This window comes from Schistocerca americana, chromosome 1, assembly GCF_021461395.2.
Source record: "Schistocerca americana isolate TAMUIC-IGC-003095 chromosome 1, iqSchAmer2.1, whole genome shotgun sequence".
Lineage (NCBI taxonomy): Eukaryota > Metazoa > Arthropoda > Insecta > Orthoptera > Acrididae > Schistocerca > Schistocerca americana.
In genome coordinates, this window is record NC_060119.1 from 305,996,576 (window position 1) to 306,019,456 (window position 22,881).

Below are 22,881 nucleotides of genomic sequence, written 5' to 3' on the forward strand. Positions count from 1 at the left end.
CAAGAAGGGTAGTAGAAGTGATACACTACACTACCACTGAATATCTTAAACATAGATTCATTGTAGAATCTCAGAACATATACTGAGCTCAAAGGTAATGAGGTATCTTGAACGGAATGATCTCTTCCATGCCAACTAGCATCGATTCTTAAAAACATTGATCACATGAAACTCGGCTTGCTTTTTTCTCACATGACACACCGGAAGCTTTGGATCAAGATAGTCAGGTAGATAAAGTATTTCCTGATTTCCGAAAAGCATTTGACTCTTTACCACACCTATGCAGTTTGATCAAGTGAAATTTGTGACTGGGTTGAGGAGTTTTTGGTGGGGAGAACACAGAATGTTATTTTGGATGGAGAATCATCATCAGATGTAGAAGTAACTTCGGATTTGCCGCAGGAAAGTATGTTGGGACCCTTGCTGTTCGTGGTGTATGGCCTTACAGACAATATTAATAGTAACCTCAGACTTTTCACACGTGATGTCGTTATCTACATTGAAGAACTATCTGAAAGAAGCTGCATACCTGTTCAGTCAGACCTTAATAAGATTTCAAAGAGGTGTAGGGATTGGTAACTTGCTTTAAATGTTCAGAAATGTAAAATTGTGCACTTCATGAAATGAAAAACCATAGTGTCATGGTTGTGGTCTTCAGTCCAGAGGCTGGTTTGATGCAGCTCTCCATGTTACTCCATCCTGTGCGAGCTTCATCATCTCCAAGTACCTACTGCAACTGACACCCTTCTGAATCTGCTATGTGTATTCATCTCTTGGTCTCCCTCTACGATTTTTACCCTTTCAATACTAAATTGGTGATCCCTTGATGCCTCAGAAAATGTCCCACCAACTGATCCTTTCTTCTAGGCAAGTTGTGCCACAAATTCCTCTTCTCCCCAATTCTGTTCAGTACCTCCTCATTAGTTACATGATCTACTCATCCAATCTTCAACATTCTTTTGTAGTACCACATTTCAAAATCTTCTATTCTCTTCCTGTCTAAACTGTTTATCGTCAAAGTTTCACATCCATACATGGCTACACTCCATATAAATACTTTGAGGAAAGACTTGCTGATATTTAAATCTATTCTCGATGTTAACAAATTTCGCTTCTACAGAAACACTTTTCTTGCCATTGCTAGTCTACATTTTATATCCTCCCTACTTCGACCATCATCAGTTATTTTGGTCCCCAAATAGCAAAACTGGTCTACTACTTTGTGTCTCATTTCCTAATCTAATTCCCTCAGCATCACCTGATTTAATTCTCTACATTCCATTATCCTCGTTTTGCTTTCGTTGGTGTTCACCTTATCTCCTCCTTTCAAGATGCTGTCCATTCCATTCAGCTGCTCTTTCAGGTCCTTTACTGTCTCTGACACAGTTACAATGTCATCGACAAATCTCAAAGTTTTTATTTCTTCTCCATGGTTTTTAATACCTACTATGAATTTTTCTTTTGTTTCCTTCACTGCTTGCTCAATGTACAGATTGAATAATATCGGGGATAGGCTACAACCCTGTCTCACTCCCTTTCCAACCACTGCTACCCTTTCATGCCCCTCGACTCTTATAGGTGCCATCGGATCTCTGTACAAATTTTAAGTAGCCTTTCGCTCCCTGTATTTTACCCCTGCCACCTTCAGAATTTGAAAGAGAGTATTCCAATCAACATTGTCAAAAGCGTTCTGTAACTCTACAAATGCTAGAAACGTAGATTTGCCTTTCCTTAATCTTTCTTCTAAGATAAGTCGTAGGGTCAGTATTGCCTCACGTGTTCCAACATTTCTACAGAATCCAAACTGATCTTCCCCAAAATCGGCTTCTACCAGTTCCTCCATTTGTCTGTAAAGAATGTGTGTCAGTATTTGGTAGCCGTGACATATTAAACTGATGGTTTGGTAATTTTCACACCTAACAACAACTGCTTTGTTTGGGGATTGGAATTTTTATGTTCTTCTTGAAGTCTGAGGGTATTTCGTCTGTCTCATACATCTTGCTCACCAGACGGTAGAGTTTTGTCAGGGTTGGCTCTCCCAAGTTAGTTTTCCTATATCTAGAACTAGCTGCCATTCATCACAGCTACTAGAAATATTGTCTGTCATCTTGTATCCTCCTACAGTCACTAAACGATGGCACCTTCCCATACACCACAGCTTCACCAGCAAACAGCAGCAGGTTGCTGCCCACTGTGGCTGCTAGATCTTATATATGTATAGAAAATAATAGCTGTCCTGTCACACTTCCATGGAACACTCCAGATGATATCCTTGTCTCTGATGAACACTGCCATATAGGACAACATATTGAGTTCTATTACTTAAGCAGTCCTCAAGGCACTGTCGTATCTGAGACCCTATGCCATATGCTCGCATCTTTAAGTCTGCAGGGGGCACCATTGTTGTGAGTCTTAATCCCACTAGACCAGGCTGTTCCAACTGAGCTCCAGGGAGCCGGAGCGCTCACTGCGGCAGCTCAGAGCCTGCGTGGAGGGGGAAAGCGAACTCACTGCCCCCTGGCCGCATGCAGCCGCAACTGACGCAATAATCCGTGTTCAATGACAGCTATGACGCGGGAGCCCTGTACCTCTATTTGAGGACACCTTTCCATTCATTGAGAGGGATGGTCGTCCCCAGTGTCTTGTATGTCATAAAATATTTAATTCTGCGAAGAGGTACAATATACAACGACATTATACACGTCTTCACGCAGCGCACTACGATCAGGTAGAAGGCGTTGCACACAGAGAATTGGCAGCCAGGCTTAAGTACGACATACCGGGAGACGAGTTTAAAAACGGTTTCGTAATACGGGGGTATGAAAACATGCAACATAGTTCGTGTTCTGTAATGCGTTTATAATTTTCAGGTGAATGAGAGCGGAGAAAACACTACTGAATCTGCAATTCGAGCAAGCTACAGGGTCGCTCACATCATTGCGACGAGTGGCAAGCCGTTTTCGGTGGGACCACTCGTAAAATTGTGCGTGGTAGCAGTTGTAGAATGTTTGTTTCCAAGGTAGGTGCAGGCAATTGAAGGGGTTTGCCTGTCGAAGCAAACAATGTCGAATACTGGACATGGAAGCGGTTTTAGAGACACAGATCAGGAAAAAGGCGGAGAGCTTTGTTGCATTTTCGCTAGCGCTTGAAGAAAGCACCGACATATCTGACTGTGCTCAGCTTTCAGTCTTTGTGCGTGGTGTCGACATGGAGCCGCAAGTAACTGAAGAACTCTTGGATGTGGTACCACTCGATTACACCGCAACAGGACGTGACATTTTTGAAGCTGTTTTTGAATCAGTGAACAATATGTATTTGCCGTGGGATAAGCTCCATTCTGTAGCGACAGACGGTGCACCACAAATGATCGGGTGTCACTAAGGTTTTGTTTCTTGTTTGAAAAATAAACTCAAGGATGAATTCGGGAAAGACATTTTGACTCTTCATTGTTTTATTCACCAAGAGACACTGTGTGCTGAAACAGTAGAGCTAGGTGGTGTAATGAAAGATGTCGTGAAGTGTGTAAATTTTGTGCGGCTTCACGGTACGAATCATCGCCAATTCAAAGGATTCCTGGAAGATATGGAAGCGGAGTATGGGGATATACCTTACCACAGTACAGTTCGTTGGCCCAGTCGGGGAAAAGTTCTTGATGTTTTCTTAGCCATTCATGAGGAAATATCCCTTTTTCTCAAAGTGAAAGGGGAAGAAATGCGTTGTTCGAAAGATATAAAATGGATATCAGACCTGGCGTTCATAGCTGACATAACTATGCATCAGAATAATTTAAATCTGTCATTGCAGCGCAAAGGGCAGCTAATCGTTGACATGCACGACCAGACCAAAGCGTTCGTGGAAAAGTTACGTTTGTTTGAGAGTCACAGGGGAAACGGCAAAATGGTTTATTATTAATTAAAACTTCCTCTGCTGCCAAGACTACAGTTCTTCAGACATGTGATAGTATATTCTCTGTTAGTCATAAAAATATACCTGATATAAAGAAACACAAACGCGATGATTTGTCAAAAGCTGCAGCACATGTACACTGGTGGTGTTACGCTCTTGGAAGTAGGTCCTACTTATATATTGGATATATTATTACTAAGTTATGGTTAATGAAATTTCAAGATATTTTTATGTATTAACAGCCATCAACATTTTCCTTAATCTGCATTTAGCTATGTAGTTTTTATTTAAAAAATCGTGTACAGTCACAGTCTCTATACTATTGTGCTCCGATTGTATTGCTGCTAATACGCAGTATGGGAATGTGAGAGGCTGCTTCCTGTTCCATAATGAAAGACACATGTGGAACATGGTTAAAAAGCACTGAGAAATGGATTGCTTTTAATAATTTTTCACAAATTTACAGAAAAAAAATCAGCTTTGAAGTTTTCAGAGGGCTGTATTTGATATAGTTGACAGACAAATGTACATTACATGTATAGCGGAACTGGTAGTGTAGTAGACAGATAACCCAGAGGTTGGCACAGTAGCTCAGTACGTTCGTCAGAGGGCTGATTCACCTCTGTAATTAAAAGTGAGCAAAAGAATCATAAATTCTTAATTATCAATATTTTATGAAAGATTGGTAATAAAGGTTGCTTAAATTACAAAAATATAACAATTTAATTTTTTAGGGCAAAAATGAAAACCAAAGACCCTTTATTTGGCCTATGCCCATGTTGTATACCACAGATGTAGTCGCACACAAACCAGAGCGATAATGTCATAAAACCATGAAAAACAATTGTTTCCACAGTGTCAAGCACACCGTACAAATGCTGCATTTTTACACGTGCCATTATACCATTATGATATGAACCCAACAGAACTGATATAGAGCCGGGTTAAGGGATTTGTCATGAGAAATAACAAAACTGTTAAATTGCCACACATACTAAAACTAACACTTGCAGCTGTGAATTTTAAAATTTTCCCGGCGAATTGACTGTTCAAACAAATTTCGGGCTTGCAGCCGGTCGTCGTTCAATACTTCGCACGATACTTCAACTGGGCACCTGCCCGTCATCTTCAGGTGCCCAGTTGAAGTATCGTGCGAAGTATTGAACGACAACCGGCTGCGAGCCCGAAATTTGTTTGAACAACACTTGCAGCTGTTTCACATGCGACTGCCGAATGCTGGCAGGATATAAAACGGCATGTCATAAAAGAAGAGGAGGAAATGCGATATCTGGTTGGCTTCGTGGGTTCTGTTGTTGACTTGTTATCAACACAGCAGATGACAGTTTCAGAACTGAAATGTATTTCTCGGATTCAGATAATTAAGGAGCTAAGAGATTACCCGACAACTGACACTAATTAATAACTTAGTGGCTTCAGTATTAAACAGTACAGTGAAATGCCTGCAGTAAGCTTTTGCATCACACACAGTTCACTCGGAACAATTACCCTGTGTTTATGTTGTTTGTAATTAGAATACTATATTAGGTGAGAACGAGAGCATTTCATGATTTCCGTCTGGTCACCTAAGGGGCGTGCAGCAGTGCTGGAGTTTTGCCAGATATTATTTCATTCTCTTTAAAAATAAATGACATTCGAACCTATTTTATTTCTTTTCTCGTCTCTTCTTATATTTGAACTGCAACTGCTCACATAATTGCAGGTTAGTTGGACCAGCTGGCTGGCAAGGACTGTCCAAGTTTAATGCATCAGTAAAGCCTTTGTCCCACATTATCGCTCAGTCTGTGTGCATGTAACACAGTATAAAATGTATCCTTATGATCATAAGTGACTGTGCTAGACACAGTTTGGCTTCCGCTCCATGCAAAACAAAACCTAATGAGATTCATGCAAATGTGGAAGAATACATAATGTTTACATTTGGTTTATTCTTATTATAAACAGAGTATAGGTGACATACCTGTGACCATTGCCCCACACAAAACATTGAACATGTCCAAGAAATCATCTTCCATACAGATAACACTCCAAACAGATGAGAAGCTCTGTATTAATCTCCAGCGGCGAGGCGTCCATTTTATCATGTGTGTAAAAAGGTGCCCATGGATAATCATACAGATATAGGTTTCTTTTTCGTAGTGTTTGAAGGGAATGCCCTCCTGGAGAAGGTTAAGTTCATGATGTACAGTTGCGATTTGAAACCGAATATCCCACTGCCTATGAGATGAGATGCTTTTACGATTTGGGCATATACTATCGCTTTCCTTGGCAAAACCACAATGTGGCAACTGTGGACGATTCCTCCATGAAGGTAGTCCTCTTGAACATCCAACTTTAGGTGAACTGTGCCGAACATCGCCCTCCATTTTTGTCAGTATGCCCTTTTTTCAAAAAGAACAGAATATAAAGGAATACGCATCTATCGACCATCAGTCGTATATTAAGATATGGAAGAAATATGAGTGCCTGCATCCTGTGGATATGACAATCAATCAATTAATCAATTGCACTAACGTCGTGACCCCCAACTCGGCCTTCTCCAAACCAGGTCTTCCACCACCCTCCTCTCTTGTGGTTCCCATTCCCATGGTACCTTTTTTGGGAACCACTTCCTGCACCCAGACAGAGAAGCATTCTCCTCCTTCAGCATCCACTGGTGACAGAGCTCGCTCTTGGGATCTGTCTCCAAGCAACCTGCGAAATATAGGCCCAACTCCAAACAGTGGCTGAAGGAGCCATGGCCTGTGTGTTCCAGGGCTGTCCATCCTTCATCTGTGCCCTACTTTGAATGCAGTTAGCCCCTTGAATGAACCTTTCCCACCATAGGTTACGAAGGAGAAGGATAAAAATCAGGAGAAGACTCCTCTGGTGTCACCAGATACACCAGATCCCCCCAACAGTCACATTCGGACTGGATATTAATGGATGTGGTTCCATCCCCATTGGTGACAGGCAGTGATCTTGCAGCATTATCGGCCCTCTCTCACCTAACCTGGCCCCCAGTCACTTGATCATTCAGTGGAATTACAATGGGTGCTACTGTCACCCGTTGGAAATACACCACCAGTATTCCTCGTCTTCTGTAGTTTGCATCTGCAAAAAAGCGCTACCTTTGTACTGCAGAAGTAACAGGTTGAAGACATCCCATTATGTTTCACTCCCCACTGAGCTGAATCGTATCATGAACCCTTCACTGACTGGGAATTACTTGAGGCTCTTGTTTCATCCCACAACACCTTCTCCACTTAGGACCTACTAATTCAATCCAAAATCAGATGAGCCAACCTATAAATGTTGCCTTCGGAGAACATCTCCTCGGGATCTTCAACACTTTTTGGCTGCAAGGTGCCTTGGTGAGATATCATAGTTGTACCAGTCCTTATGCCAGGCAAGTACGCAACATCTCTTGATAATTACCAACTGATTAGCCTGACCCCACATATTCTGTAAGCTGCTTGAAAGGATGGTTGCCCACAGGTAATGCTAGGTTCTCTAATCTTGGGAGCCTTTTGTTACACTGTCAGTGTAGTTTCCAGGAGGGATGATTCACAACTGACCGTCTGGTTAAGTTGGAAACTGCAATGCGACAGGTTTTTTCTAAACACCAACACCTCTTTACAGTCCTTTTTGGCCAGCATAAGGCAAATGACACTGCATGGCTCTGTCATATTTTAATAAACTGCCATAACTGGGGGCTTCGAAGACCCTCTACTGATTTTTGTCAGTTTTTATCCCACCGGTTGTTACAAGTTAGTTGGTACTTCACTCAGCTACCCACAGGTCCAAGAGAATGGTGACCCATAAGGCTGTCTGTGTGTGGAGTATTTCTTTTCCTCATCGCCATCAGTGGGTCAGTGGCCTCTTTTGGGCCTTTGATCTCTCATTCGATGTATGTAAATGATTTTTGTATTTGGTGCAGCACCCATTTGGTAGGTCTCTGCATGGGTTCTTTCCCAGGGTTTCCAATTCTCTCCTACAAAATCATGGATCATCCGTTTCTGTCATCATACCGTGATCCATCCTGACCCATAACTCTACTTTGGTACCCAGTATCTGTACTTTTGCACAGTCTCTTTTCTTGGGCCTCCTTTTTGATGAAAAGCTGACTTGGCTGCCACATACTCATCATCTGAAAACCAACTGCATTCGGAAGCTTAACACTGTCTTATTCCTTGCGTGGATGCCTTGGGGTGTGGATCGTGGCACTCTTATCTGTATTTATCTAGCCCCGGTTTTGTCCTGACTGGACTGTGGTTCCCAGGTTTATGGCTCTGTGTATCCTTCAATTTTAAAACTGTTGGACATAGTCCATCATTGTGGAGTGCGTCTTGCCACCAGTGCCTTTCGGACTAGTCCCATTGACAGTCTCCTTGCTGAAGCTGGGATTTTCCCCCTTCAGATTAAACAGTACCAGCTCTTGGTTTCTTATGCAATCGCTATTCAGCAAATCCCTGATCATCCCACATATCTCGTTCTCTTTACATACGAGGGGTGTCATCTCCCTAATAACTGTTCTAGTGTGTGACTACCAGATAGACTGCGTCTTGCATCAGTCAGCCTGGATCTCCATCTTCCTTCCCTGAATTGTGCTCCCCGATTTTTCTCGCACACACTCTTCCAAGACCTTCTGGCATCGTTCATGTCCAGTTCAAGGGTACCATGATGCTACCATCTTTCACACTGACAGCTCTAAAATTGTGGATTAGGGGGATAAGCATCTACTTCATCTGCTGGTATGGAACACCATTCACTGCCAGGAACATGTATTGTGTTTATGGCAGTGCTGACACTCATCAGCAGAACCCCCATTTTATCAAACAGACTCCCTTGACTGTGTTTTAATATGTACTGATTCAGTGAGCAGTCTCAGAGCTATTGACCGATGCTATTCCTGTCACCCTTTGGTCTGCTCTAGTCAAGACTTTGTCACGGACCTTCATCATGCTCTCTGCTCATTTGTCTTTCTCTGGGTCCCACGTTATATGAGTGCCCCAGAGAATGAACTGGCTGACCGTTTGACTAGAGAAGCTCTTACTCGCTCCCAATTTGCTTTGCGACCCAGGTGCAGATTTGTGGGTGAAAATGAGATATCTACTCACTTGAAAAAGTAACATCTGGTGGGCTACTGGCCCATCTAATAAACTCCGTACAATCGAGGAGACTGATGCAGCATGGTGCTCTTCCTTCCACTTCACTCAGAAGGCATCCACAATCTTATGTCGTCTCTGCTTCAATCATACCGAGTTATGCCATAGTTTTCTTTTGTATGATGAGCCACCCTCACAGTGTAGTTGTCGGGCCGTACAGACAGTAACTCGTATCTTGGTGGCCTCCTTCTGGCCATCTGTGCTAAGTTTGGAATTCTGGATTCATTGCCTCCAACATTGGCAATGTTTTAATCTACCTCCGGAGCAGGCCGCGGTGGTTGATGTGGGGCGTACCTTCTTGACCAAGCTACTTGTTCATCCCTATTTTATTGTTTTAATCACTTCTAGATTTAGTTTGTCCTTTCTGCCCTGCCCAGTTTTCTATTCAGGATGTCACACTTTGTTGAATAGTTGGTGCTCTTGAGTGTGATGGATTAGGAGTGGGACAGCTGTGGGTAGGACATTTTCTGTCACTTACGTAGCTCCAGGACACCCACCTGCTGACTTTCCTATCTCCTTCATCTTGCTTTTATTAATGACGGCCCAAAAGATGTCCATTATGTTTTTAGCCTCCTCACTTTTACTAATGTAAATCTTCAGACTACACTGAAGAGCCAAAGAAACTGGTACACCTGCCTAATAATGTGTAGGGCCCCCACAAGCATGTAGAAGTGCCACAGTGTGGCATGGCATGGACTCAGCTAATGTTTGATGTAATGCTGGAGGGAACTGACACCATGAATCCTGCAGGGCTGTCCACAAATCCTTAAGAGTACGAGGAGGTGGAGGACTCTTCTGAACAGCATGTTGCAAGGCATCCCAGATATGCTCAATAATGTTGTTCATGTTTGGGAAGTATGGTGGCCAGCGGAAGTGTTTAAACTTAGAAGAGTGTTCCTGGAGCCACTCTGTAGCAATTCTGGATGTGTGAGGTGTCGCAGTGTCTTGCTGGAATTGCACGAGTTTGTCAGATGCACAATGGACATGAATGATTGCAGGTGATCAAAGAGAATGCTTATGTATGTGTCACCTGTCCGAGTTGTATGTAGACATTTCAGAGGTCCCATATCACTCCAGCTGCACGCGCCCCACAACATTACAGAACCTCCATGAGCTTGAATAGTCCCCTGCTGACATGCAGGGTCCATGGATTCGTGAGGTTGGCTCCATACTTGTACACGTCCATCCGTTCGATAAAATTTGAAATGACTCTTCCAACCAGGCAACATCTTTCCAGTCATCAACAGGCCAATGTCGGTGTTGACGCGCCCTCGCCAGGCGTAAAGCTTTGCGGTGCAGTCATCAAGGGTACACGAGTGGGCCTTCGGCACCGAAAGCCGATATCGATGTTATGTTTAATGGTTGGCACACTGACACTTGTTGATGGCCCAGCAGTGAAATCTGCTGTAATTTGCAGAAGGGTTCTGTCATGTTGAATGATTGTCTCCAATCGTTGTTGGTCCTGTTCTTGCAGGTTCTTTTTCCGGCTGCAGTGATGTCGGAGATTTGATGTTTTACTGGGTTCCTGATATTCACAGTACACTTGTGAAATGGTCGTACGGGAAAATTCCCACTTCATCACTACCTCGGAGATGCTTTGTCCCATTGCTCGTCACCGACTATAACACCAAGTTCAAACTCAGTTAAATCTTGATAACATACAATTGTAGCAGCAGTAACCGATTAACAACTGCGCCAGACACTTGTCGTCTTATGTAGGTATTGCCGACAGGAGTGCCGTATTCTGCGTGTTTACATCTCTCTGTATTTGAATACACATGCGTATACCAGTTTCTTTGGTGCTTCCGTGTAGATCAAATAACATTCTCTGTGGACTTTTCCACTTTTGGATACACAACTCTTGAACCGAGGGACTGATGAGGTTGTGTTTTGCGTATCGGTCAGAGTATTATTCATTAATTTTGTTCAAGTGAATCACTCTTTGGGAGCAACCAAATGAAAACAGTCAACACATTGCGTTGTAGTCCTGCATATTGACTGAAGTCTTCATTGTACCTTTTCAAGCATAATCATTCTGTAGTTCTTCTGTTGGTTTAACCATGTGTTTGTTCTTTCAGCTGAAACCACTCTTTGGTGTTTTAGTTGAGTGGGTTATCCATTCATTTTTCTGAGTGAAACCAATCTGTGGTACTTTTAATGGCTGAACTAAAGCTGTGGTGTACAACTGAGGTGGACATACCCTGGAGGGCAACTCTACATCTGGGGGTACATGTAGAGACATCGCAAGGGCTACGCCAAAGTGAAAATAAGCATTATACCATATTTTTTTAAAATACATTCGGAATAGACCACTTATTCTGTTCATTATTTAAAACTCCTTCACATATTGATGTGGATTAAATTAGGCCTACACAAATAACACAAGGTTTTTATCATTGGGTGTGTGTAGTTGATCGTGGAAGTTCCCTAGGTGAAGGAGGAGGTAACATCGTCAAATTTTAGAGACTGCATTTCATTTTACTGAAAGGATGAGATGCCCATTGATTAAAAATCATTTGAATTAAGCCTGAAACACTTTAGCAGTTAGTTACTTACACGTTAGGTAAAAATACTGTGCAAAATATCCTGTAACCGGTTATGATTGTAAAAATCAAATACTAATCACATGCACACACTGTTACTTCAATTTCACACTTACACCTATCTCCAGCCATCTTTATAAACAGTCTGTAACTATGTTTACTACCCTCTGGGAATGACAATTAGAATTCCCTGATCCCGAGCACCTTCAGTTGTGAGTGGAATCATTCAGTCATTTTGACATTGTTGAATGATTATTGCTGACTCCACCATTTTCACTTATTGTCGTTCTGATACTTGCTCTTTATTGACTGAAAGTAAGTAGCTTTCTGTTCAATTTTTCGTCTATGTTTATGATTAGGCATTTACTTAATAATGAAGTTCATCTGGATCAAAATGCTGAAATGCCCAGGGTTGAGGCAATTCAAGAAGTCATACGACTGGATAAAAACTGATCCTCAAGATAAGTCCAGTGTGATATATGGTGTCTGCCAGGTTTATTCATATTCTGAAACTATATTAATTAAATAAATTCAAAGAAAATTAATGAATGATGGCAAATATTTTTCACGAAAAAGTACTTCTGACAAGTTAAAGTATATGCTTAAAGTGATAGTCACCAAAAAATTAAAATAATTTTAACTTACATAATTTTTGTTCCATGACCTCAGTGTTTACTGAAAGAGAACAGTCAGTGACTGTTGCAAATCAGCAGGAAGAGTCAGAGCTAAAAAAAATTAAATAAAAAATAATTGTTCATTTATTTAACCATAAATTTATAATTTAACACCATTACCAACCAAAAATCCATGTTTATGCCGAAAGTACGAAAAATTTGTATTTTACCAATTAAATACTAGCAAATAAATTGTGAATATGTCATTTTTGGAAATCTACTCACCTCTCCTTGAAATAAGAAACATTATTTAAATACCTGCCAGCAAAAATGCTTTAACCCTCAGAATTCAGATTTTTATGAAGAGAAGGAAAAAAGAAGCAAAATCTTTGCAAATGCTTACAAATGCTTATTTTGTCACTGGTAATCAGGCAAAAAGAATGTTTTGCAATGATTAATCATCACGTTGTCACATCACTTTATCTTTGGGTTCCCATAACTGGTTTGATAGTGTTCAGGATTATATCCACACATTTCTAATAGATTAGCTTTCTTTGCCATAGATACAGGTGATGGATTTTCACACAGTCTGGCTAGGCTATTAAAGCTAATTACTACATGTGGGTTTGTAATGTTGTTTTAATCTCGTTGATACCAAGGTTGCAAGTATTGGATTGGTGCATAAGTCGATAACATTTTTCCATAAATTTAATGCAGATAACAGAGATTCTGATCATCAAAAATATATTCTCTTCCACTATTTACAACAGTCTGCCAAGGGTAACTTTTTGATTTCGCAACTGCAGAGATAAGTGGTTTTGATACGAAGAACTCGTCGCACCAGGTGTAGGTGTTCCTCGTTATTATAGGAGGAGAAGGTGGCCCCGCCTTAGTCTATAAAGCTACTAGCATGAAGCTAGCTAATAGCGCGAAGAATGGACTAAGTGCCCAAGTGATTTTTCATGGCTCTTCAGTCTTTTGCGGATGTGTGCTGTTTCACATTTACGGACACAGACGCTAGTGGGCACGGTAATGGTTGGGTTACTGTGGCTGTAGTATGTGATCCTAAAGAAGACATTGTAGCAGGGCTGGAGATAAGGAAAGGGCAGGTAATTTATTTTTATTTCTATAATAATGTGTCACATCACCAACAACTTTAACCTTGCTACAGTTAAGAGCTCCTTTAACCCCTACCAACACAGACTCTGACTCATATATTTTACAATGATTCCTCATCCTAAGAAGCAACGGCAATGTAAAGATATAAGATGTACCTCTATCTCTGTTATACACTGGACATATATGAAATATCTGATAAGCAGACCTGCTACAGTGTTTACTTTAGGACTACTTACTAAGCCACAGTAGCCCAACCATTACCATGTCCATTCGTGTGTGCGTTCATAAGCATGAAATTCAGTACACATCCACTAAAGACTGAAGGGCCATGCAAAATCACTTGGGTACCTAATCCATTCTTCATACTAATAGCAATATTATCAATAGCTTTATAGACTGCAAGGTGCGAACACCTTCTCCTCCTATAACAACAAATCATTATCTGTCTGTGTAAATGCTGCTACATGTGCTGCTGCTCAATGACTGACGACGCCGTCATAAGAGAAACATTGCTTATCTAACTGCAACTTCCGGCTTCTGCTCTCTTATCGGGACCGGAAATAAATTATAGTATTAGTACGCCCAGCCAGCCGCACTGGCTCCTTTAATGCTGTATACTTAAGTATCACAGATAAGCTTAGTACACTTTTCTATCGAAGATGTATATAAAAGGAGACACACACACACACACACACAACACACACACACACACACACACGGTTATGTTTCTCAGACGGCGACAGTCATTGAGCAGCAGAATACACATGGACAGAGCATACCTCTTTATTATAAGAGGAGAAGATGTTATCGCCTTACAGTCTAAAAGCTATCGATAATATTGCTATTAGTACGAAGAATGGAGTATAGTAATGGTTGAGCTACTGTGGCTGTAGTACATGGTCCTAAAGTAGACACTGTAGCAGGGCTGGAGACTTTTAACAGTCAAGAAATAATTATCAGACATATCAGATATGTGAAGTGTATAACAGAGATAGAGGTACATCTTAGTATACACTATGTGATCTAAAGTATCCGGACACCTGGCTGAAAATGACTTGCAAGTTCATGGCGTCCTCCATCGGTAATGCTGGAATTCACTATGGTTCCAGAATGAGATTTTCACTCTGCAGCGGAGTGTGCGCTGATATGAAACTTCCTGGCAGATTAAAACTGTGTGCCCGACCGAGACTCGAACTCGGGACCTTTGCCTTTCGCGGGCAAGTGCTCTACCAACTGAGCTACCGAAGCACGACTCACGTCCGGTACTCACAGCTTTACTTCTGCCAGTACCTCGTCTCCTACCTTCCAAACTTTACAGAAGCTCTCCTGCGAACCTTGCAGAACTAGCACTCCTGAAAGAAAGGATATTGCGGAGACATGGCTTAGCCACAGCCTGGGGGATGTTTCCAGAATGAGATTTTCACTCTGCAGCGGAGTGTGCGCTGATATGAAACTTCCTGGCAGATTAAAACTGTGTGCCCGACCGAGACTCGAACTCGGGACCTTGCCCGCGAAAGGCAAAGGTCCCGAGTTCGAGTCTCGGTCGGGCACACAGTTTTAATCTGCCAGGAAGTTTCATTCACTATGGTGTTTGCTCACCCTTAGCCTTGATGATAGCTATGTTCACTCAGTTGCTGGAAGGTTTCTTGGGGAATGGCAGCGTGTTCTGCACGGTGCTACACTGAAGAGAGGTATCGATGTCGGTCGGTGAGGCCTGGCACAAAATCAGCATTCCAAAACATCCCAAAGGTGTTCTACAGAAATCAGGTTAGGACTCTGTGCAGGCCAGAGATGTTATTGTCATGTAACAACTCTGCTACAGGCCATGCATTATGAACAGGTGCTCGATCACGTTGAAAGGTGCAATCGCCATCCCAACAGTGGGAAGCAAGAAGGTGCTTAAAACATCAATGCAGGCCTGTGCTGTGATAGTACCATGCAAAACGAGGGGTGCAAGCCCTCTCCGTGAAAAACACGACCACACCATGACACCACCGCATCCGAACTTTACTGTTGGCACTATACACACTGGCATATGACATTCACTGAGCATTCACATTGCCCACACCTTGCCATCGGATCTCCATATTGTGTACCGTGATTCGTCACTCCGTACAACCGTTTTTCCACTGTTCAATCGTCAAATCTTTATGCTCCTTACACCAATTGATGCGTCATTTGGCATTTACTGGCGTGATGTATGGCTTACGAGCAGCTGCTCGACCATGAAATCCAAGTTTCCCACCTCCCTCCTAACTGTCGCAGTACTTGCAGTGGATCCTGATGCAGTCTGGAATTCCTGTGTGATGGTCTGGATAGGTGTCTGCCTATTACACATTACAACCCTCTTCAACTGTCGGCCGTCTCCGTCAGTCAACAGACGAGGTTGGCCTGTATGGTTTTGTGTTGTGCCTGTCCCTTCACGTTTCCACTTTCCTATCACATCGGAAACAGTGGACATAGGGGGATGTTTAGGAGTGTGGAAATCTCACATACATTCGTATGGACACAAGTGATGCGGAATCACCTGACCACGTTCGAAGTCCGTGAGTTCCACGGAGTGCCCCATTCTGCTCTCTCTCAATGTCTAATGACTATTAAGGTCGCTGATATAGAGTACCTGGCAGTAGGTGGCAGTACAATCCACCTAATATGAAAAACGTATGTTTTTCACGGTGTCCGGATACTTTTGCTGACATAGTGTAAGAGTTTTCCACCTTTTGGTCTGTCAGGTATGACAGGCGTGAGTTTATCTCAGTTAAAATCCCTAAAATGACCACTTCTTTAAAGAGTTGGTACAGTTTATAGACTTTCAAATTGGATCCCTGGAAGAACTTTCCATTCTTATATTTCGAATAATGGCTTTCTTGCTATGCTAACTTGGCAGTGTGGTTTCTTATCAAAACCTTCGGGACGTCCTGCAGTTTGCTAGGTCACTTGTGAAGCTTACTCCTTCTGTCTTCAAAGGGCATGCTGTTGTTTTACCTTTTCCTGAGTGGAGCATTTGCAGACGTCCAACAGTGATTTTTGTATACCACGCGCAAAGTCATTTGAGATACCTGAATTTTTGTGCATTTCGTCTCAAAAAATACTTAAATGTGCAGTGTCTGCATGAAATGGCCTCTGTAGTCTCCCAGTGTTTGATATGTATTTCCATGCATGACGGAACTTACGGTCTTGTTTGTGCATTATGGTCTAAATTGTAGAATTCTTCAAACAGCATTTTGTTGTCCTCTAAACTTTGAGTTCTGCACTGGTATTTACATTCACGTGTAACAGTCTGTAAAGAGAGCAAGACAATATATATCACCCAAATTCCAATTGTATTACTTCTAGTTCTTCTTCTAATTACTATATCTTACTTAATCGTGGTAACCTTCCACATACTCCAACGTAGCAACATGACTTTCCTCCCCCATAATAACAGTGCACCCAAGCGAACTCTCTCTTCACGCATTTTCTCTGTTTTAACTGCATTCATTTGTATTACTTTTGTGTGGACGCTGTTAACTTCATTGTCGTCATTGAGTGCCCCAACCCATGACCACACGGGTCTCTCTCCTCCCCACACGGGTCTGTCTCCTCCCCACACGGGTCTCTCTCCTCCCCACACGGGTCTCTCTCCTCCCCACACGGGTCTGTCTCCTCCCCACACGGGTCTGTCTCCTCCCCACACGGGTCTGTCTCCTCCCCACACGGGTCTGTCTCCTCCCCACACGGGTCTGTCTCCTCCCCACACGGGTCTGTCTCCTCCCCACACGGGTCTGTCTCCTCCCCACACGGGTCTGTCTCCTCCCCACACGGGTCTGTCTCCTCCCCACACGGGTCTGTCTCCTCCCCACACGGGTCTGTCTCCTCCCCACACGGGTCTGTCTCCTCCCCACACGGGTCTGTCTCCTCCCCACACGGGTCTGTCTCCTCCCCACACGGGTCTGTCTCCTCCCCACACGGGTCTGTCTCCTCCCCACACGGGTCTGTCTCCTCCCCACACGGGTCTGTCTCCTCCCCACACGGGTCTGTCTCCTCCCCACACGGGTCTGTCTCCTCCCCCCTCACCACCACCACCACCACCACCACCACCACCACAAGTCTTCCTTCTCCCCCTTCACCACCACCACTAGTTGTCCTTCTCCCCCCTCACCAACACCACCACAAGTCTCCATTCTACTCTCACCATGTCTTCCTGGCTCTCTTGCTATCACTTTCACGGTGCAGATCAGTTGAGCACAACATTGTCTACGAAAATCCTGTGGTAGTGCATCATGTATCACAATGAAAATAACTGTCAGTACATTACATGTATTTGACTATTAATCACACTTCCCAGCATTTTACTTAAAGGAAAGGAAGGAGAGGTATTCCAACTGTCATCATATTATCAGATGCCCTAAAAGATATATTGAATGAAAAAAAGCCATGACTACGTATCTGACACAGACCAGCAGTTTGGTAGTCTGTCACTCTGATACACATTCGATGACTGGTACCCAAGCTATAGCATGAAAACACGAAAATGTTAATAACTCAAACATGATTAACTTTGGACTTCAAAACTGATATTAAAATTTTGTTTTTAGGCGTTCTTTTGATGTATAGCATTGAAAATACAATTTTCTATATAGAAAGCATTTGCAAAATGTGATCAAAACCAGTCACCCAAATCTCAGACTCTCCGCTTGAGAAGTAAAACTTGTTGATAAAAACTTTTCTTTCATGAAATATTTGAAATATTAGTTCTCTTGATATTGCTATAAATGGTGTAATGCTCAGAGTACTTGCATGCACTACAGTCCGTGATTGATCAAAGTATATGGAATAAAAGAGATACAATAAAAATTAGAGGAGAAGCAGAACTCTGTTAGAGATGTTGAAAGTACTGTTGTAGATGTCAACTGTTTGACTTAATTTAAGTAGATTGCAGATGGTGACTTGTGTTACAGATTTGTGAAGCTACATTTAGTGTCAGTGGTGATAATGGCTTATCTGAAGTCCCACTTGGGAAATTAAACTTCGCAAAATGTATGTGTATGCAAGGCAATTAGATTCTCACAAAAGAATGTAAACAGATATATGTGCAGAGTTTAGTAAGGAATTGCCAGTCACTTTTCATCAGTACCTTATTATGCTGCACTACACCTTCTAAATCAATTTGTCAGAGCTTAAGAGATTGAAAAGGCAAAGTAGATTTACAGAATTCTGAAGATATAAATAATCATCAATCTCGTAATATTCTGATGAACAAACTAATTAAGGAGGTATAGTGTTCCACAGTAAGATATTAATGGCAAGTGACTGGCAATTGCTTGTGTGATGACTTGTATCAACGTAAAGTACCTGCAGCGATATACAAGTTAAATATAAGTGTTAATATACTCTCCTCTGTAAAAAGTTAGTATGTAAAACAGGAGTTGTTTCTCCCCCATGTGAATGTTCAAAGGAAACTCAAAAATATTAAATAAGTGTAATGTAGAAGCATGTGCTTGTGAAATAATATATGATCATCCACAGGCACCTTTTAGGTGTCTCTTCAAGGAGGTAGGCAGTCCAATTGCATGTATAAAGTAAATACGCGTCATAAATAAGCCATCACAATTTGAAAAGAATAGTGATGTGCACAGCAAAAAAAAGTCTTTGTTATATGTGGCAAAGGCTGTTAATGGATTAAAAAGATTTTCAGTATGCAGCCACAAAATCATTGATCAGTTGCCCAGTGATGTAAAATGACTCACTGGCATCAAAGGGAACGTTTGAATCTAAAGTTATTTCATCTGGACAACTCCTCTATTATTCTGTAGACGGATTTTATTTAAAAAGTGTGTTTAGCATATAAGGCTTTTATTTGTATTAAATTTAAAAACACATGAAACATGCTTAGATGCGACACAGTCTCTCACCCTTTACCACACGAATGTGGTAGTTCTGCAATGTTCATGTGGTTCTCTCTCATACTTATTGAACCACAACAATCTAAATTCATGGCTTATGTGTGCCATTTGTGTTTTATCACAGTTGAGTATAATCGAAGACAAAACTTGGCTATCACAACCAGTGAACCAACCAAATATTCTGGTGCTCTTGATGGTCATAATATATTGCACTGTTCTGCTTAAAACTCTCAGTTGAAGTAAAGGAACACTTGCAAACAAATGTTACATATTCAAAGATGAGAGAAACCTTTGCTGTCCACTTATAACAAGATTGTATTATATTCATTAAACAGTGGAAAGTCCAGGTCGTAATATAAACAAATTACGAAAAGGGTAAATTGCTACCCACCATAATGGTGACATGTTGAGTTGCAGACAGGCACAACGAAAAGGCTGTTACACATTGAGCTTTCACCCACAGCCTTCTTCAAAAAAGAAAGGAAAACACACAGACTTTCACACAAGCATGCAAAATGCCTACAAGACCTGTATCTCCAGCCACTTATGCCAGACTGCCAATCTTCTTATTTTCTCACCATAAAGTTAGTAAAAAATCTCTGGATTTCACAAATACACTGAAATATTTAAATGTAAGCACACAAAATTGCAGATGTTGCTTCAGCCAATTTACAATTAGCATGAATAAAATTGTATATTTCAGGTGTTAATTGTCTTGTGCCACTTCCCTCCACTGTACCATTCTACAACAGCATTGGTAAAATCAATAAACAGAAGCTGAAATTATTTATTGGTGAAATGGAAGGAGTAAGTGATTCTCTTGATTTTTATTATTATTATTATTATTATTGTTATTGTTGTTAGTTATTAGTACAGCTAAGTAAACTGCATGCAGATCACTTAGCTATATATGCTTATTGTTTCATTACTGTGCAAAATTGTAAAATCATTTATGTCTGTACTGTTTTTTAAATTCTGTACGATCCATTTGGTTTTCATTGTACGATCCATTTGGTTTTCATTGGCATTTTACTTGTTGTTGAATTAAATATTTTCCTACGCTACTTAAAGCTCGTACAATCTTATATAAGTTATTTTCATATGTTCCTCTGTGATAAAGTAAGAGTCTACAAAACCAAAAGTCTCTGGTTCAGCCCACAGCTAGTCTTAAGATTCTTCTCCATTCCTTATAATTTTTTCACCTCTGGCAGTGTTTGTTAATGTTGCATTGTGATTCATAGTTAAACTGCAAGTCCTTGTGTAATTGGCTGGATAAGTTATATCCAAGGTAAATGTGTCACACTGGAATACCACATCAATACGACCGTGCCTAGTAAAACACTGCGGTCTTCACACCGACCCTCAGGTTGATGACAGCTTTATCTTAAATGATGATCGTTATAGTTAAGAAGTACGGAAACACAAGTAGTCACTGTTCTGCATTTTTATGTTATGAACACTTTTCAAACGCTTCTCTGGTCAAGCTGTTTTGTAAATAAATTTGCAGGTAAATACAGAGACAGTTGCCAAATAATGTATGGAAATTAAAACTACATTTGCAAACAGGAACTGCCAAGTTACAAAGGAGTTATGTCTTTGTTACATTTTTTAACAAAAGTATAAATTCATTTCTGTGTGTGTACTTTGAAAATATGTTCTTTGGAAAATACAAAGGTTGTATTGAATACAGTATTTAAATCAAACAATGGAAAATCCAGGATGAAATGTAACAATATTATGAGAAGGAAAATTGCTATTCACTATGTAGCAGGGGTGCTGAGTGGTAGGGTGTATATTAGCTTATTATAATCATAGTGTCTCTATATAGGATGTTTATTATGATTCTTAATTGATATTTTAGTACATTCTTTGTTTGACACCATGTCTTCTGCCAAGGAAAAGATGTTTGTGTATGTTGAATAATTCATCTCTTCTCTAAGAGTTTCTTTGGCTTGTTTCTAAATATGTTCTAAGTTGATAAGGCTATGTATTGTTCCTTTCTGAAGCCTTCAGTATAGTATAAACTGTGGTATTAAGATTTTTATGTTTTATCCATGCCAAAACTTAATTCTTGCTTTCGTTTTATAGAAGAGACTTTCTTCTCATGAGGAAACATCAGTGTACCTCTTTAACTGCACATGATTATTTTAATAACAATACTGTTGTCATGTTCAGCAACTTGTGCAGTGTAAGCTGCAAACTCTGTTGAAACAGAAATACTAATAAAACTTTAAAACTTGTATCCCCATTGTTCTTTCCAGGGTATTATCTAGGCAAGGTGGAAAGAACTGGAAACTGAAATCAGTAATATTCCACATTACAGGATTCTACTGTGTTTTTTCCTTGTAGGTGATAAATCTAACAGAGGCCTCATGTTGCCTGAATCATCCACTATCTGATGGGATGGGAATGTGTGCTCACTACATAGCTTGTGACAGTGTACATACTAGATACTTGGCGGCTATTTCATTTCAAAAGTGTGGACAAATTAGATACAACACAAACCCTATATGAATGAAACACTTCAAAAATAATTAATTCAGGGGTTTCTGGGTTCTCACATTTGTCTCAGATCATGTGATCAGATTTCTTATGGACTTCAATCATTTGTGATATTTTGCAGGAGACCTATTATTAAATAACAAAGAGTGCAATTGCTGTACATGTTGTTTAAAGAACATAAAGGAACTGACACCTTTTGTACATATAGACTCACAATAATAGTGAGTACCACTTTTATATCGAACTTCTGTTAAAGTAAAACACAAAACAATACCTAACTAGTGGATATAATCATCACTGTTTGCAATAGATACTAAAAGATGCATCACAAAATTGATTACTTTCCTTTTCATGCAGTGTAATTCTCTGAGAGTTAGTCCTCCAAAGAAATTACACTTCACACATTAGGAAATAGATCATCCCATGACTGATACTGCATTGTACATAGTAATAATAATAATAATAATAATAATAATAATAATAATAATAGCAACAACATTATAAGACGTGTGGTGTCAGTTCTTTCAGACATGTCCGAAAGAATGGACACCATGCAGAATCTGCAGCTGTTATACATTATATGTAAATTTATACATTATATGTAAATTGAAGGGGGAAGAAGAAAATGAAAAGGGAGGGATTACTGCTACATTGGGACAGTATATGGAATCAGCATCGACGATTGAAAATGTGTTCCAGACTTTCAAATGAAAGTCCGGTACACATTTTTCACTCGTCCATGCGTACTGTCCCAACGCAGCTGACAGCAGTGATCCCTCTCCCCCTCCCCCTTTCCTCTCCTTTCTTCACCTCTCCTCCTTCGATTTACATATAACAACATAATTTCTGACAACAGAAATTATGTTTTTGTTATAAACAAGTCTACTTCAGGTTACTTCTAGCTTCCTCTGGAATTATCTTACAATACTGTACATGAGATATGGCCAGTTCCAAACTATTGTATTTTGTATTTCACTTCCATTACTACATACTGGGATTCTAGGCAGTGTCTGCGTTATGTGGCATTGATCACAGGGCACCACCAATTATGGGGATGACATTAGTTTTAACATTGCACATTCCATTGATACTGGTGCTTAGATCCTTACTTAAGTTTCTTCTGAACTACCTTACCATTAATGTTTCT

General features: G+C 40.8%; 1 protein-coding gene across 1 annotated transcript in view; it reads left to right on the top strand.

Moving 5' to 3' along the window:
* LOC124595915 (BRISC complex subunit FAM175B-like) overlaps nt 1–22,881 on the top strand; it is a 136,848-nt gene that overhangs the window by 30,109 nt on the left and 83,858 nt on the right. The window contains exon 3 of the mRNA XM_047134828.1: nt 19,936–20,039. Coding sequence (XP_046990784.1) covers nt 19,936–20,039 — 104 coding nt within the window. The remainder of the gene's footprint in view (nt 1–19,935; nt 20,040–22,881) is intronic.